The sequence below is a fragment of the Sminthopsis crassicaudata genome, chromosome 1 (assembly GCF_048593235.1).
Source record: "Sminthopsis crassicaudata isolate SCR6 chromosome 1, ASM4859323v1, whole genome shotgun sequence".
Lineage (NCBI taxonomy): Eukaryota > Metazoa > Chordata > Mammalia > Dasyuromorphia > Dasyuridae > Sminthopsis > Sminthopsis crassicaudata.
Window position 1 is genome coordinate 65,159,714 of NC_133617.1, and position 14,449 is coordinate 65,174,162.

General features: G+C 50.2%; 1 protein-coding gene across 2 annotated transcripts; it reads left to right on the forward strand.

The window, feature by feature from the left end:
• Window positions 1-1,468: 1,468 nt before the first annotated feature.
• MPND (MPN domain containing) lies at window positions 1,469-10,875 on the forward strand. Of its 2 annotated transcripts, XM_074308133.1 has the most exons (13): window positions 1,469-1,810; window positions 2,201-2,469; window positions 2,778-3,011; window positions 4,419-4,590; window positions 5,075-5,159; window positions 5,355-5,451; window positions 6,058-6,130; window positions 6,221-6,297; window positions 6,750-6,918; window positions 7,040-7,110; window positions 8,556-8,645; window positions 8,881-8,973; window positions 10,352-10,875. In XM_074308133.1, exons 1-13 carry the CDS (start codon window positions 1,804-1,806, stop codon window positions 10,436-10,438), a joined length of 1,524 nt encoding a protein of 507 aa, XP_074164234.1. In that variant the 5' UTR covers window positions 1,469-1,803; the 3' UTR covers window positions 10,439-10,875. The 2 variants fall into 2 exon arrangements, with proteins under 2 accessions (XP_074164234.1, XP_074164225.1); XM_074308124.1 differs by lacking the exon at window positions 1,469-1,810 and having other exon boundaries at window positions 1,972-2,469.
• Window positions 10,876-14,449: the final 3,574 nt, after the last annotated feature.

The following is a 14,449-nucleotide window of genomic DNA, read 5'->3' on the forward strand; positions in this document are numbered from 1 at the left end:
ATCCTCCACTGAATAAACCATAGTTTCCTCAATATCCTGTCTCTTCAAATGTAGCACTCTAAAATGAATGCAATTAAAAAAAAAATTAAAAAAAAAGATGAACACAATAGCCTACATGTGGTCTGACCAAGGCACAACTACAGCCTCCTCTGATGAGGATTTTATGCTTCTATGAATGATATTATGCGAAATTGTTGACGAATAAGGTGCTTTCAGTCCACTAAAACCCTCAGATCCTCTTCACATAAATTGCTATGTTGTCTCCTTTATAGTGTTATTTGTGCACTTGATTTTTTTTGAACCCAAATATAGGTCTTTACCTTTGTTTCTACTGAATTTCTCACAGATTTAGCACATTTTAGCTTGTTGAGTTTTGCTTTGTTCTGATTTGTTGCATCCCAAGACTGTCGGTTACATTAGCTGTCCTCCTTTGGGTCTTCCGGGTCACATAAAGTTCTCCGGTGGAGACCGATCAGGCTGGAACCCGATAGTCCCTTATTTTATGGGCTGCTGCCTTACGGACTCGGGCGCCAGCCTCCAAAGCCTTGCATTTGGCGTACAGAAAATTATTTTTTGTAAATTCCTTCAGCACCGGGACCATCTTGTTTGCTTGCACTTGCATCCCCATTCTAATGAGACGCAAGGCCCGTGAACGTGACGGTGGTACAAGAGAGAAAGAGAAATGCTCCGACATTTGGTCCTGTCAGAGTTGGAACCCGATTCTGCGGGAGGGGGATGGGCCCTGGAACAAGACACGGGACCGCGAGTCTGAGGGAACGGGGAACGCGGAGCGGTTCCCGGAGTTCCCGGGTCAGGATTGTGGCGCTTCCGGGTCACTTTCCCCTCAATCGCGGCTCCGGACTCCATGTAAGAAGCCTCCCCGGGGAGAGCCTCCCCCGTACACTCTCCCGCGAGGGAGCTGCTCTTCTCTGCCCTGAGGTCACGGAGGAATTAGCAGCAGGCTCCAGGCCGAGGCTAAGTTAGGGTTAAGTGTGGGAAATGCAGAACTTGAATGCGGCGGGAGACCGAACCGGTCCTAGATAAAAGTCCGGGCTTCCATCCACCTGGGAGTGACCAAGAGCAGGGCCCCGGGTGCCACGTGAGCCGGAGAGGTGTCAAACGCTCACAACTAGGTCCTGCCTCGAGCCCCGATTGGCGAGATCGGGAAGTGGACTGGATGCTGATTGGCTGTGACAGTCCAGAAGCTCTTGTTGTTTGGCTACTCGAGGCCTATGGATGTTAATGATTGGTCGGGAAGGGAGACGCTTTCTATTAGTGATGGGGCCATACCTGAGGGCTTTCTGCCACGATTGGCAGGTGGTCGTGGTCTCGGGACCAATCAGCGCGAGGGAATTTCGGGTCTCTGGGTGGGAGGACTCTGGTACTGGGAGGCGGGGAGGACCCCTAGCAACTCTCTTGGGCGCAGCTACTGTCGCTACCTCGAGCGCTGAGGTCGTGCCGGGTTAGCGGCGTGGGGACAGAGTGTGTGTGGGGCGGAGGGGCCCGCCCCAGCTCTCTCTCTGCGGTCCCTACCCTCGCCAGGCCCAGGCTGTGCCTCAGTTTCCCCGCTTCTCCGGCGGAATCCTCTCGCACCGGCGCCGGGGTGGTGGGGAGAGGGGGGCAGCGGCACCCGTCACCCTGAGCCCTCCTCCCCACCTCCTCGCTCCGGCCGGGCGCGGGGTCCGGGGCGGGGACACACGGAACAGCGTCACGTACCGGGAAGGAAGCAGCCGGAGCCGGCGCGGAGCCGGAGCCGGGCGAGCGGAGGCGGAGCGGAGGGGCCGGGCCGGGCCGGGCCGGGCCATGGCAGGTACCCAGGCCGGGGGCTGGAGCGGGGGCCGGAAAGGGGCGTGCGGAGCTAGGCCCGCCCCGCGCGCCCCACCTGCCCAAGCCCAGCCCCTGCCGGTTCCGAGGATCCTGGCCCGGCCTCCCCTTCCCGGTTCTCGCCTGCTCGTCCTGGTCCCCGCGAGCCCGGGTCCATCCCTCTCCTACTGACGGGTTCCCAGGCCCTTCCCGAAGGCCCGGCCTGGCCTAGATCTTCTCCCGAGCATCCGACTCCCCTCCCCACGCCCACCCCCGGCCTAGCTCGGTCCCATGCCTCGCTCCCGCTTCCCGGCCCTCCCCAAGCGCCCCAGGCCCTCGCCACCGTGCCCCGTCTCCCGTGCCCACTTTGCTCCCTCCTGCCTTTCCGTGTCCCCAGCCCTAGATCCACAGTCCCCCGCCGGGGCCGGCCTCGCCGGGGAGGAGGCGCTGGAGGAGGAAGAGGAGGAGCCCGAGCCGGAGCCAGGCCCCGAGACTCCCGAGGACTCGGAGAAGGCAGCCCCCGGCTGCGGCCCGGGCGGTGGGGCCGCTGGGACGGGAGGAGGCGGGCGCGGCTGCGTGCTGACCCGGCGCGGAATCACGCTGCGGGTGCTGCTCAAAGATGCCCTCATTGAGCCGGGGGCCGGGGTCCTCTCCATCTACTACCTGGTGAGAGCCCGGGGCAGGGGCAGGGGCGAGCGAGCGCCGTCCAGCCCTCCCCTCCCTCTCCGCCCGCCCTCCCTCCCAGTCCATAAAATGAGGGTGGGGCGGGCGGGGCAGTTAGATGTTCGGGTTCCAAGGGCCCATGCTCTGGGTTCTAAGGAACCCCTCCCTCCCTGGAGGTTTGGCCACCACTGCTTGGAAATGTGAGACAGCGGGGTTGGCTTTGGGGGCTAGGCCCGTATCCACCACTGTGTTTGCTCTTATTCTCGGCCTGCTCCTTCCTTCCGCCCGCATCCCCTCCTTTCCCATTCTAGGGGAAGAAATTCATTGGGGATCTGTTGCCAGATGGGAAGATCACCTGGCAAGAGACTGGCCAGGTGTTCAACTCACCCAGCGCTTGGGCCACTTATTGCAAGAAGCTGGTGAACCCCGCCAAGAAGTCGGGCTGTGGTTGGGCCTCGGTCAAGTACAAGGGCCAGAAGCTGGACCAGTACAAGGCCACTTGGCTGAAACGGCACCAGCCCAATGCTCCCTCTGCTGCAGAGGAGGTGAGATTGAAATGGGGATGAGGGGGGAGGTGAAGGTCTCCCAGATTCACTTCCAACTGCAGTTCCAACTGAGTAATAGCTCACATTCTTATGGCAATTTTATAAACTACAAAGCACTTTTCTTACCACAGCTCTCTGAGGTCAGAGTGCAAGGATTATCACCCCCAGTTTATAAAGTAGTAAACTGAGACTCGGAGAAGGCGGTAAAAGATGAAGTTGGGATCCAGATCTAGGTACTCTTACCATGCCAGTCAGGTCTTAGCTGGGCTTTCTCCAACCCCATTTCCCCATAACCCCCCAAGATGGATCAGCCTTTGGGAACACAGTAGGGCGTTGACTATATCAGAAGTGGGAGAGAGTCCATGTATCTGAGCTTGGTCAAGTCAGACCTCTTAATGGTGGACCTCGGGAATGGAGATGGGAAGTGAAAGAATGGCCTGGGTAAAGGTATGGAGACGAGAACAAAGTTAATATAAAGAGTTAGCTGAAGTCCTGGACATCTGGGACTAAGGGAACTTCAGGATGGGGAAGGAAAGATTACAGAAGGAGGCTGGGTCCAGATAATGGAAGTCTTTGGACTTTGAACAGTTGAAGAATGGCAGCAAGGGAGCAGTGAAAGCCATAAACGAGTGAGTGGGTTAGAAATGTGACCGTAGTAGGGAAGAGGAAGGAGGCACTGAAACTGGGTTCAGATCTCAGCTGTGACACTTACTGGGTAAACCTTTGTGAGCTTTGGTTTCCTTATCTGGAAAATGATACTCTCATCTATAAACTAATTCTTGAATTACTGACCCCATAAAGCTCTGGAAAACTTGGAGGGCCACAGAAATGTGATGGGTTAGGACTATTTGGGAAAATACTTCTGGATACTTAGGCAGGAGGCAGGGCCCCAGGGGAAGAGAGCACCAGAGCAGGAGAAATGGCACTGGTTCAATTGTTTTAGGCCCCTTGCAGTCACTGCTTATTGTAGCCAGCAGGGGACAGTAGGATAATAGAATTTCTGGTTGTAGTCCAAGGCTCTTAATATTTTTTGTCCTGCAGAGTGGTGTAACTTACTGATGGACTCTTTCTTGAAATAATATTTTTAAATATAAATAAAATATAGATAAATAAAATAGAATAAAACATACAGGATTAAAAAGGAAATAAATCACACTGAAAAAGATACCAAAATATTTCTTAAAACAAGTTCTTAGACCCCAGATTGAGACCTTGATCTAGGTCAACTGTCATTTTTGCAGATGGTGAACTGAGGCCCAGAAAGAAAGGATCTTTCTCCAAACCACATAGGTAGTAAGAAACAGAGCGGGGATTTAGAGTTCTAACCCATTGTTCTTTCTCTTAGGCCTCCAGGACTGGCTCTGGACTGCCTAAGTGACCAGACTCTGTTTGTTTCTACCTACTTAGAGTCTGGTCAGTGAGGGTGAGGAAGAAGAACTGTTAGAGGAAGAAGAGGAAGAAGCAGCAGTGACTCGGGAAGGGAAGATGCTGACCCCAGCCTCCACCTCAACCCCCATCCTCTTGGAAGAGAAGAGCAGGAAGCAGTTGGGAAAAGCCCTGACAGAGTCTCCCAACCCAGGTACCTCTAAGCACTGGCAAGAAACCTGATCTGGGAGTGAGGGAGGTCAGTGTTGGAGTCTTGGCTCTGCCTCTGACTCAATGTGGCCGGAAGCAGATCTCATCCCATCCCTGAGCCTCAATTTCCTCATATGTAATTATTCCCACTCTTTCTCCCTCCTATTGTGGGATAAGGGGCAAAGGAAAGACTGGCTGGGAAAAGCCTTTGGGGGGATATAGGTGGTGCTTTATATAAATGAGGCCTTCATCCCCATTTACCCACTGAAGTAATTTTTAAAAATTGCTGTCATGCAGTCTACAAAATCTGCATTTTCCCCAAATCTCATGCTCCGACTTCTTTTCCTCCCCCACCCTCTGCTTGATTTGCCTTAGTTTTATTTTCTGATCTCAGCTCAGTTCATTTCCCAGTGAATGGGGGTTTTAGGAATAGGGGCATGACAAAGGTTGGTTCTTTCTTTTCCCCACCTCCACATTTTCCTTCACAGAGGCTGGACTCTCTGGGAAGCGGCTGGAGAACAAGGGCCGGGTGCCAGTCCGATACTGCACCCTGGGCAGCCGGGATTTGGCCAGGTTAGTTCTGCTACCCCATTCTGTCAAGGAAACCATTGGCCCAAAGCTCTCAGCACGGGCACCTCCTGGGCAGAGGCTGGAGGGCTTTGAGCTGGGGGTGGGTTGGGGGCTTTTTTCCATGGGGCTGGCCCCTCTGCTGTACCCCAAGGAGGGAAGACTCTGTGCCTGAGGTTGTGGGGGCTCCTGGGCCTGCAGGAATCCTCACACCCTGGTAGAAGTGACATCCTTCACAGCCATCAACAAGTTCCAGCCTTTCAACGTGTCCGTGTCTAGCAACGTGCTGCTTTTACTGGTGTGTGTCCCCCACCCCTCCCCAAATCTGCTCTCTTGGGCCTTCCTCTGTATTTCTGAGCCTCTCCTCCCTTTCTGTTCCCCAGGCCTCTCTTCCCTGTCCCATTGGAGCTGCCTCTTTCTTAGTCCCTTAGCTTTTTGACTTCCTCTGCCCCTTGGACTTCCTCCCTTCCCTCTCCTATCTCTCTGGACCTTCTTCCTTCCTCTGTTCCCAGTGAATAGACATATGTAAGCTGACTTGGGTGCAAAGCCCTGGGGGGGAGGGGAAGGGGTAGCCAGGATGTGTCCCACAGACTCCGGAAGCTAGAGCTCAGGCTCTGCTAGGCCAGGGGACCTATGTGGGGACAGTTGTGCAGAGTGTTCCCTCTCCCCAAGACAGTTCTGGCTTCTGGCAAAGCCCTGGGGGGTGGGGGGAGTGTCAGAGAAATCTCCAGAGACAGAATCAGCTGGGGGAGGGCCCTGGCGCCCTTCCCTTTGCTCACATTCTGCAGGGGAGATGGGACAAAAAGATGGCTGGGGGATTTGACTAGGGCCTTCTCTGATGAGTTGGGGGGGGGGCTCCTCGTGGCTGCTGCTCTGATCCTCCCGTCCCCTTCCTCTGGCCCAGGACTTCCACAGCCACTTGACGAGGAGTGAGGTCGTGGGCTACCTAGGAGGTCGCTGGGACACCAACAGCCAGTGTGGGTATCGGAGCCAGGAGGGCTGGGGAGGCGGGGAAGGTCGGAGCTCTCGGCACCCTCCTGACACCCCTTCTTCTCCCCTCTGGGCAGTGCTGACGGTACTGAGAGCCTTCCCCTGCAGGAGCCGTCTGGGCGACGCCGACACAGCCGCTGCCATTGAGGAGGAGGTGTGTTAAGGGCTAGAACTGAGCAATGCACTTGGATAATGAAGCACGTGAGACTAATTGCCAATTGGACGGTTCCCTATTAACTTGTTTGAAGGTTGACCCTCCCCAGCTGTTCTGTGCTGACTTGATTGGTGGGACAAAGAGGGGGAAGTGACTTGTGTAGGAGGAGGAAGAGGAAGTGAGACGCAGAAGCTGACTCAGTCTCTCCGGGCATTTGAGGGAGGAAGGTGTGTGTGAGGTTGCTAGGCCTAACCCCCTGACCTTGACTGTAAAAGATCAAGAATAAAGACATTTAGTGATCCTGACTCCAGCTGATTTCTGGGAAGACAGAGTTCCAGCAGAGGTGGCCTGCAATGGCACCTTTGGGTGGTGTTTGGTGACTGCCGGGCAGGAACGGGCATGATGACGGTTGGTGTGAATCTCATGTGTGACTTCTGCCTTCCTCCCTTCAGATCTGCCAGAGCCTGTTCCTTCGGGGCCTCTCCCTGGTGGGTTGGTACCACAGTCACCCCTACAGCCCAGCCCTGCCCTCCTTGCAGGACATCGATGCCCAGATGGACTATCAGCTCAAGCTGCAGGGCAGTGGCAACAGCTTCCAGCCCTGCCTCGCCCTGGTGTGCGGTGAGCTCAGCCCCAAGGGGGCACAGGTCGGCAGGGGCGGGGAGGCTGAGGGCGCCCAGGCTGCCCGGGCCCATGCAGCAGCCCTGGGGGGGAGTGCCAGCCCAACTCCTCCTTTTTTCAGCCCCGTATTACTCTGGAAACCAGGGGCCGGAGTCCAAGATCTCTCCGTTCTGGGTAATGCCGCCCCCAGAGGTAGGTGGGGGGTCTCTGTGAGGGGAGGGCTGGGGTAAGTGCTGGGCAGTGCCCATTCCTGGGCACGGGGCTGCATCCCCAGGGATAGAGTATGTGCTGTGCCTCAGCTAAGCAACTCCTGGCAGTTCTGGGGGGCTCCCCAGGGCCACCCTACAGGGAGAATGTGGTCAGAGAATGGGCCCAGATACATGGGTTGGGACCAGGATTGGAACCCAGGCCTCTTGACTTCAAGACACACTTGATCCCAGGATCACTGAGTCCTGACCACAGGCGACCCTTGTCTTTATCTAATGGGGACAGTAAGTGCCGCTGGCCTGTCTCCATGCAGAGGGTTGTGGTGAGGAAGGCATTTGGGAAACTCCCCATTGCAAGAGGAACAGGAACCGCTGATAAGTCAAAGAGCGCCCGGTGCAAGGGGTCTTGGAGCTCGCACAGGAACCTGGCCCTTGGGCACCGAGCCACTAACTTCTCTCCAAAGCCACACAGGCTGTAATTCAAGGGCCAGGGGGCAAACCCATCTGCAATGTAGAACCTGCTCTTCTCCCAAGCCTGCAGCATCTCCCAGAGCACCTTGTCCACAACAGAGGAGGGCCATGTACAGCTCTGCCCATAGGGAGTCCCCGTGGAGTACCTTGAGAATGCTGAGACCCTGGAAAGGGATGGACATCTTTTGCTGGATGATCCTTGCTTCACCAATCCCTTGGACTCCCTGGTGGGAAACAGTCACCACAGCTCCACATGCACAGAACGTCCGACCCAAGTGCTCCACGTGCACAGGACATTAGAACCGAGAACTCCAAAAGCATGGAACATTAGAACCGAGAGCTCCAAGCGCACGGAACATCCGACCTGAGAGCTACACACACACGGAACATTAGAACCGAGAGCTCCAAGCACACAGGACATTAGAACCGAGAGTTCCAGGTGCACGGAACATCTGATCCAAGAGCTCCATGCTCACAGGAGTTAAGACCTGAGAGGGCTGAAGAGGTCACCTGGCCCCGGCTTCTCTGAAGCCCAACAAACAGGAGACTTGGCCAAGCTCACACAGCCTGTGAGGGCATGAGGTTCACAGTCAGAGGACTTGGACTTGAATCCTGGCTCCGCTCCTATAGACTTCATTCAGAAAATGAAAAAGACTTAAGTATTTAAGAGATGATCTTAAAGGCAGGGACCCTATAGTTTAGCCAAGCACAATGCTAAGCATTGAGAGTACAGAAGCAAAAAGCACCTGGTTCCTGCCCTCAGGGAGCACATGGTCTAATGGGCCCCACAAGCACTGACAGCTAGTAGGGCTGAGATACAAACTCAGATCCACTCATTGAACTCCCCTGGTCTTTGTGTTTTACTGTCCAGTCTGCTACTGAGCTTCTTCAGAAAGAAGTGTGGGTGCAGGAGGATGGAGGGGTTAGCAGCTTTCTGACCCAGTCTCCTCTTTCCTACAGCAAAGGCCCAATGACTATGGAATCCCCATGGAGGTAGAGATGACTTACGTCCAGGATGGGTTCCTGACTAATGACATCCTCCATGAAATGGTGAGGCTGTGGGCTCTGGGGACATCAGATAAAAGGTGGAGACTGGAACCCAGGGGCTGATGGATGGGAGGAAAGGGGAGGAATGGAGGAGCTTGTGAAAGAGAAATGTTCACGGGGTCCCAGAGTCCCAAGCTGGCAATAGAGCTCAAGTTCCTGGGAAGGCTGGACCCCTCCTAGGCCAGGAGCTGACTCACCTTACTCCCCCCCCCCCCCCAATTCCTACTGTCCCATGTAGATGCTGCTGGTGGACTTCTACAAAGGAGCTCCAGATGTGGTCAAGTTTCAAGACCTGTGGAATCAAGAGCAGACCTACCTGGACAAGCTGAAGGTGAGAAAGAATCTGGAGTCCAGCACGCACAGCACAGAACCCTACCCCTGCATCACGCCAGCCTCTGGAATCGGGCCTTGTCCACAGTGTTTGCTGACTGGCTTTCTTGGAGGCCGTAGCAATCAATCAGCTGATACATGGCTTAATGGTTCATTTATAAGGGACTTGATTGTGACCCAAGTATGTTTGAAGTACTTAAGTGCTTCTCACATTGGGAAGCTAAACTCCAAAAATAGAACTTGTAGTTTATACCAAAACCCAGGGCATGCCTTTGCAAGTTGTTTTTCCATTACTTTGGAACTGCTGACTCTGGAGTCGAAAATCCAGTCTCAGTTACTAATTAGTTGGGGGATACTAGACAAGTCCCTCAATTTCCTCCTTTATAAAACTGAAATATCTGTCTTTTTAAAAACTTCAAAAAACCAGGGAAGTGCCTGTCTTCAAGGTTGTTGTGAGGCTCAAAAGATATAAAATGCAGAAAGCCTTTTGAAAAATTTCAAGTGCCATATAAACACTCATTATTGGGGAGGAGCAGTTAAAACTGCTGCTTTTGTTGTTTGTCCTTTCTTGAAGGTGACTATAACATCAGGGAGGTGATGTCGTGACATGCAAGTGAATTGGATTTCAATGAGGGAGGGCTGGGCAAGGTCCCCTGTCTCACTGTCCCCTCCAGAGCCAGCTGGGTCCACTGGCCAGATGTAGACCAGAGGACTGGAGATGACCTGTTTACAATGGGAGACCTACGGTCTCCAACAGGCCTCAGTTTGATTGAGGCTGCAGCCATTTAGGGAGGAAGGTTTGGTATCTCCATCTCTAGTCCAAAAAAATCTAAATAAATCAATGAATGAATCTGGGTGGAGGGGAGAGACCCTCCATTTCTGTCCATTTCTGTCCAATGCTATTTACATTCAATCTGAGCCAATCAAGACCCAAATAATGACCAAATGGGGCTTGGCCTAGGACCTATTTGTAGCCAATTAGAATAGAATGGTTTTGATTTAGGGCCTTGTCCTTAAAGAGCCATCTAGCCAGTAAACCCCACATATTTTGGGAGGGTAGGGAGGTACAAAAGGAAAAAATAATGCTTTTAAAAGCATCTGTAGTTAGGGGTATGATACCCTATGTGGACAGAGGGAAGAAAGGAAAAGAGAGAAGGAAAGAAGGAAGTATGAGGGAAGAGGAAAAGAGGGAAGGAAAGAAGGAAGTATGAGGGAAGAGGAAAAGAGGGAAGGAAGGAAGAGGAGAGAGGGAAGAAGGAAGGTCTCTTCTTCTTTAGGCTTAGGGGTATATCTCTAGAAAGTTTTGAGGTGGGAATGGGCCTTTTCAAGAAATTTTTGGTCCTTGATACCATAACTACTGGGCTTTTTTTTTTTTTCAGGTTTCCTTGGCCAGCAGGACACCAAAGGACCAGGGCCTATGCCATGTCTTGGAACAAGTCTACTGTCTCCTTAAGAATAGCAGCTGAGGCTAGACAGCTTCTGGATTCTGATGTATTACAGGGTGGCAGGGGGAAAGCTGATGCCCCCCAGCGCAATGGCAGCCAGCCCCTGGCAGGTCAGGGATCATCCCTGTGCCATGTAAACTTCTGAGGCAGGAGCTGGCTGTTAGTGGAGATGACCAGCTGCTTTGTACTACTGATCATTGCTCTCAAGGTGGGAAGGTGGCTACTGATGGGGGGTGGGGGGATGCCAAGTCTTCTCCAGTTCTACTTTGCTGTGTTGCATGTCAAGTGTCTCTGTTCCCCCTGCCCTGTTGGGTCTGGGCTGTAGGATGTAGCTATTTTTTTGTTTGTTTTTTTTTTCTGGAGGGGGAAGCCACAGTTGTTGCTGTGCCAGTTCATTCAGGTGTAATTTATTTGTGCAATGGTATCGTTCAGAAAATAAAGTGGAAAAAAAAACCACATCACCTTGGCTAATATTTCTGATGACTCCCTGAGAAGAACCAAGTCCAGGGCTGGGGTCTCCTCCCAAGGAGGTTCCTGGGGTTTGACTGCTGTACAGAATCTATGCAATACTATAGAGTATGGATGAATTTAGTATTTAGAGGGATTCAACTATTTCACATTCTTTTCCCTTCAAAGGGCACTTGAGCAAAGTTGTCGAGCCTCCCTGAGCTGAATGTCTGGTTGTACGCACAGGTGGTACAGAGTATGTGTCTGATCAGTGAGGCAGCTGTGGTCTCCAGCTTAGCCACAGATGGCCACAGTGGAAGGAGGAGGGCTGGATTATGCTTTACAAACATTATTTCATTTTGTCTCCCAGAACTCGAGAAACAGGTACTCTTATCCCTATTTTACATATGGGGAAACTGAGGCTGGGTGGTTAAGTGACTTGGCAGAGGGTTCCATAGCTAGCAACTGAGATTGGAAGTCCTGGCTCCAAGTCTACTCATGCCTGATATTTAACATCTGTGTATGGTACATGAGGCACATTTTCAGAAAAGTGAAAGTGCTTTGTGAACTCTAAATAGCCATAAAAATGGTTATTATTAGTATGACTTTCTCCTTTCGGAGACTCAGTATCTATGATACTATCAGGGCACACCTGGCTGCTTCTCGGGCAGTGATGTAAGGCTAAACTGACATTAATGGATTTCATGGAGAACAAGACACCCTACCACAAATCCAGTGGGCCAAGTTGTTCTGTTCTGTGACCCTGAATGTCAGTGTTGGCCATTAGAAATGGAGGCCCTTAGATACAAAGGACAAAAAAGGGTACATCTATAGCAATCTAATCTTTGACAAACCCAAAGATTCCAACATTAGGGATAAAAATTCATTATTCGGAAAAAACTGTTGGGAAAACTGGAAATTAGTATGGCAGAAATTAGATATGGATCCACACTTAACACCATATACCAAGATAAGATCAAAATGGGTCCATGATTTAGGCATAAAGAATGAGATCATAAATAGATTAGAGGAACAGAGGATAGTCTACCTCTCAGACCTGTGGAGGAGGAAGGATTTATGACCAGAGGAGAACTAGAGATCATTATTGATCACAAAATAGAAGATTTTGATTACATCAAACTAAAAAGTTTCTGTACAAATAATACTAATGCAAACAAGATTAGAAGGGAAGTAACAAATTGGGAAAATATTTTTAAAAACAAAGGTTCTGACAAAGGTCTCATTTCCAAAATATATAGAGAACTGACCATAATTTATAAGAAACCGAACCATTCTCCAATTGATAAATGGTCAAAGGATATGAACAGACAATTCTCAGAGGAAGAAATTGAAACTATATCCACTCACATGAAAGAGTGTTCCAAATCACTACTGATCAGAGAAATGCAAATTAAGACCACTCTGAGATACCACTACACACCTGTCAGATTGGCTAAGATGATAGGAACAAATAATGACAAATGTTGGAGGGGATGTGGGGAAATTGGGACACTGATACATTGTTGGTAGAGTGTGAAAGAATCCAGCCATTCTGGAGAGCAATCTGGAATTATGCCCAAAAAGTTATCAAACTGTGCATACCCTTTGACCCAGCAGCGCTACTACTGGGATTATATCCCAAAGAAATACTAAAGAGCGGAAAGAGACATATATGTGCCAAAATGTTTGTGGCAGCTCTTTTTGTTGTAGCTAGAAACTGGAAGATGAATGGATGTCCATCAGTTGGAGAATGGTTGGGTAAATTGTGGTATATGAAGGTTATGGAATATTATTGCTCGGTAAGAAATGACCAGCAGGAGGAATACAGAGAGGCCTGGAGAGACTTAAATCAACTGATGCTGAGTGAAATGAATAGAACCAGAAGATCGCTGTACACTTCAACAACAATACTGTATGAGGATGTATTCTGATGGAAGTGGAAATCTTCAACATAAAGAAGATCCAACTCACTTCCAGTTGATCAATGATGGACAGAGGTAGCTACACCCAGAGAAGAAACACTGGGAGGGGAATGAAAATTGTTAGCACTAATATCTGTCTGCCCAGGTTGCATGTACCTTCGGATTCTAATGTTTATTGTGCAACAAGAAAATGATATTCGCACACATGTATTGTACCTAATTAAAAAAAAAAAAAAAAAGAAATGGAGGCCTTTTACTGAGTATTTCCAGTTCCCTCCTCATCGCCCATCATCCACTCATCCAGATGCCTTCTGCCACTGTCTCCTGCTTCACCTCCACCTTAGACCCATGGTAACCCTTCTTGCCTAGGTCAAGCCTTACCTGCACTAACTACCACATCCTATTTCATCTATTAGGAGTTTGCTTCTCTCACCCCTTCCCCCACAGCCACTTTTCTGCCTACAAATATTCCCATTTCTCCATTTTCCAAATTCTCACAGCATCCATCCATCCCAACTACTGTCCCTTATCTTTTGTGACTAAACTTGAGAGAGCTCTCTCCACTGAGGGGATGGATACTTCTTCCTCCCACTCTCAGCTCCCCATAATCTAGCTTCTGACAAAGCTGCTCTCTCCAAAGTTACCAATTATAACGAGTCTGATGGCCTTTCCCCAATGCTCATCCTTCCTTTACCTCTCTGCAGTCAGCAGCATTGATCACCCTCTCCTCAATATTTTCTAAATTTTTGGAGTCACTTTCCTGGTTCTCCTGTCATACCCACTACTTGTGAGTGTCCCGCAGGGGTCTTACCTTTTCTTTCTTTCTTTCTTTTTTTTTTTTTTTTTAAATTATCAAAGCTTTTTATTTACAAGATATATGCATGGGTAATTTTTCGGCATTGACAATTGCAAAACCTTTTGTTCCAATTTTTCCCCTCCTTCTCCCCACCTCCTCCCCCAGATGGCAGGTTGACCAATATCTGTTAAATATGTTAAAGTATAAATTAAATACAATATATGCATACATGTCCAAACAGTTGTTTTGCTGCACAAAAAGAATCGGACTTTGAAATAGTGTACAATTAACCTGTGAAGGAAACCAAAAATGCAGGTGGACAAAACTAGAGGGATTGGGAATTCTATGTAGTGGTTCATAGTCATCTCCCAGAGTTCTTTTGCTGGATGTAGCTGGTTCAGTTCATCACTGCTCTATTGGAACTGATTTGTTCATCTCATTGTTGAGGAGGGCCATGTCCTTCAGAAGTGATCATCATATAGTATTGTTGTTGAAGTATATAATGATCTCCTGCTCCTGCTCATTTCTTTTTTCTTTTTTTTTTTTTTTTCTGAGGCGGGGGTTAAGTGACTTGCCCAGGGTCACACAGCTAGGAAGTATTAAGTGTCTGAGACCAGATTTGAACTCAGGTCCTCCTGAATTCAGGGCTGATGCTCTATCCACTGCGCCACCTAGCTGCCCCTGTTCCCGCTCATTTCACTCAGCATCCGTTCATGTAAGTCTCTCCAGGCCTTTCCGAAATCATCCTTATTTCTTATAGAACAATAATATTCCATAATATTCATCTGTCACATTTTTTCAGCCATTCTCTCTCTTTTTTTTTAATTTTATAATTACAAATTTTTTGACAGTATATATGCATGAGTA

Bases quoted from the DNA above. Each gene is read 5' to 3' on its own strand.
- MPND (XM_074308124.1), top strand. From the start codon at position 2,095: ATGCCTCGCTCCCGCTTCCCGGCCCTCCCCAAGCGCCCCAGGCCCTCG. The intron at 3,012-4,418 runs GTGAGATTGAAA...CTACCTACTTAG, and splicing joins CTCCCTCTGCTGCAGAGGAG to AGTCTGGTCAGTGAGGGTGA. The intron at 5,160-5,354 runs GTTAGTTCTGCT...CTGGGCCTGCAG, and splicing joins GGCAGCCGGGATTTGGCCAG to GAATCCTCACACCCTGGTAG.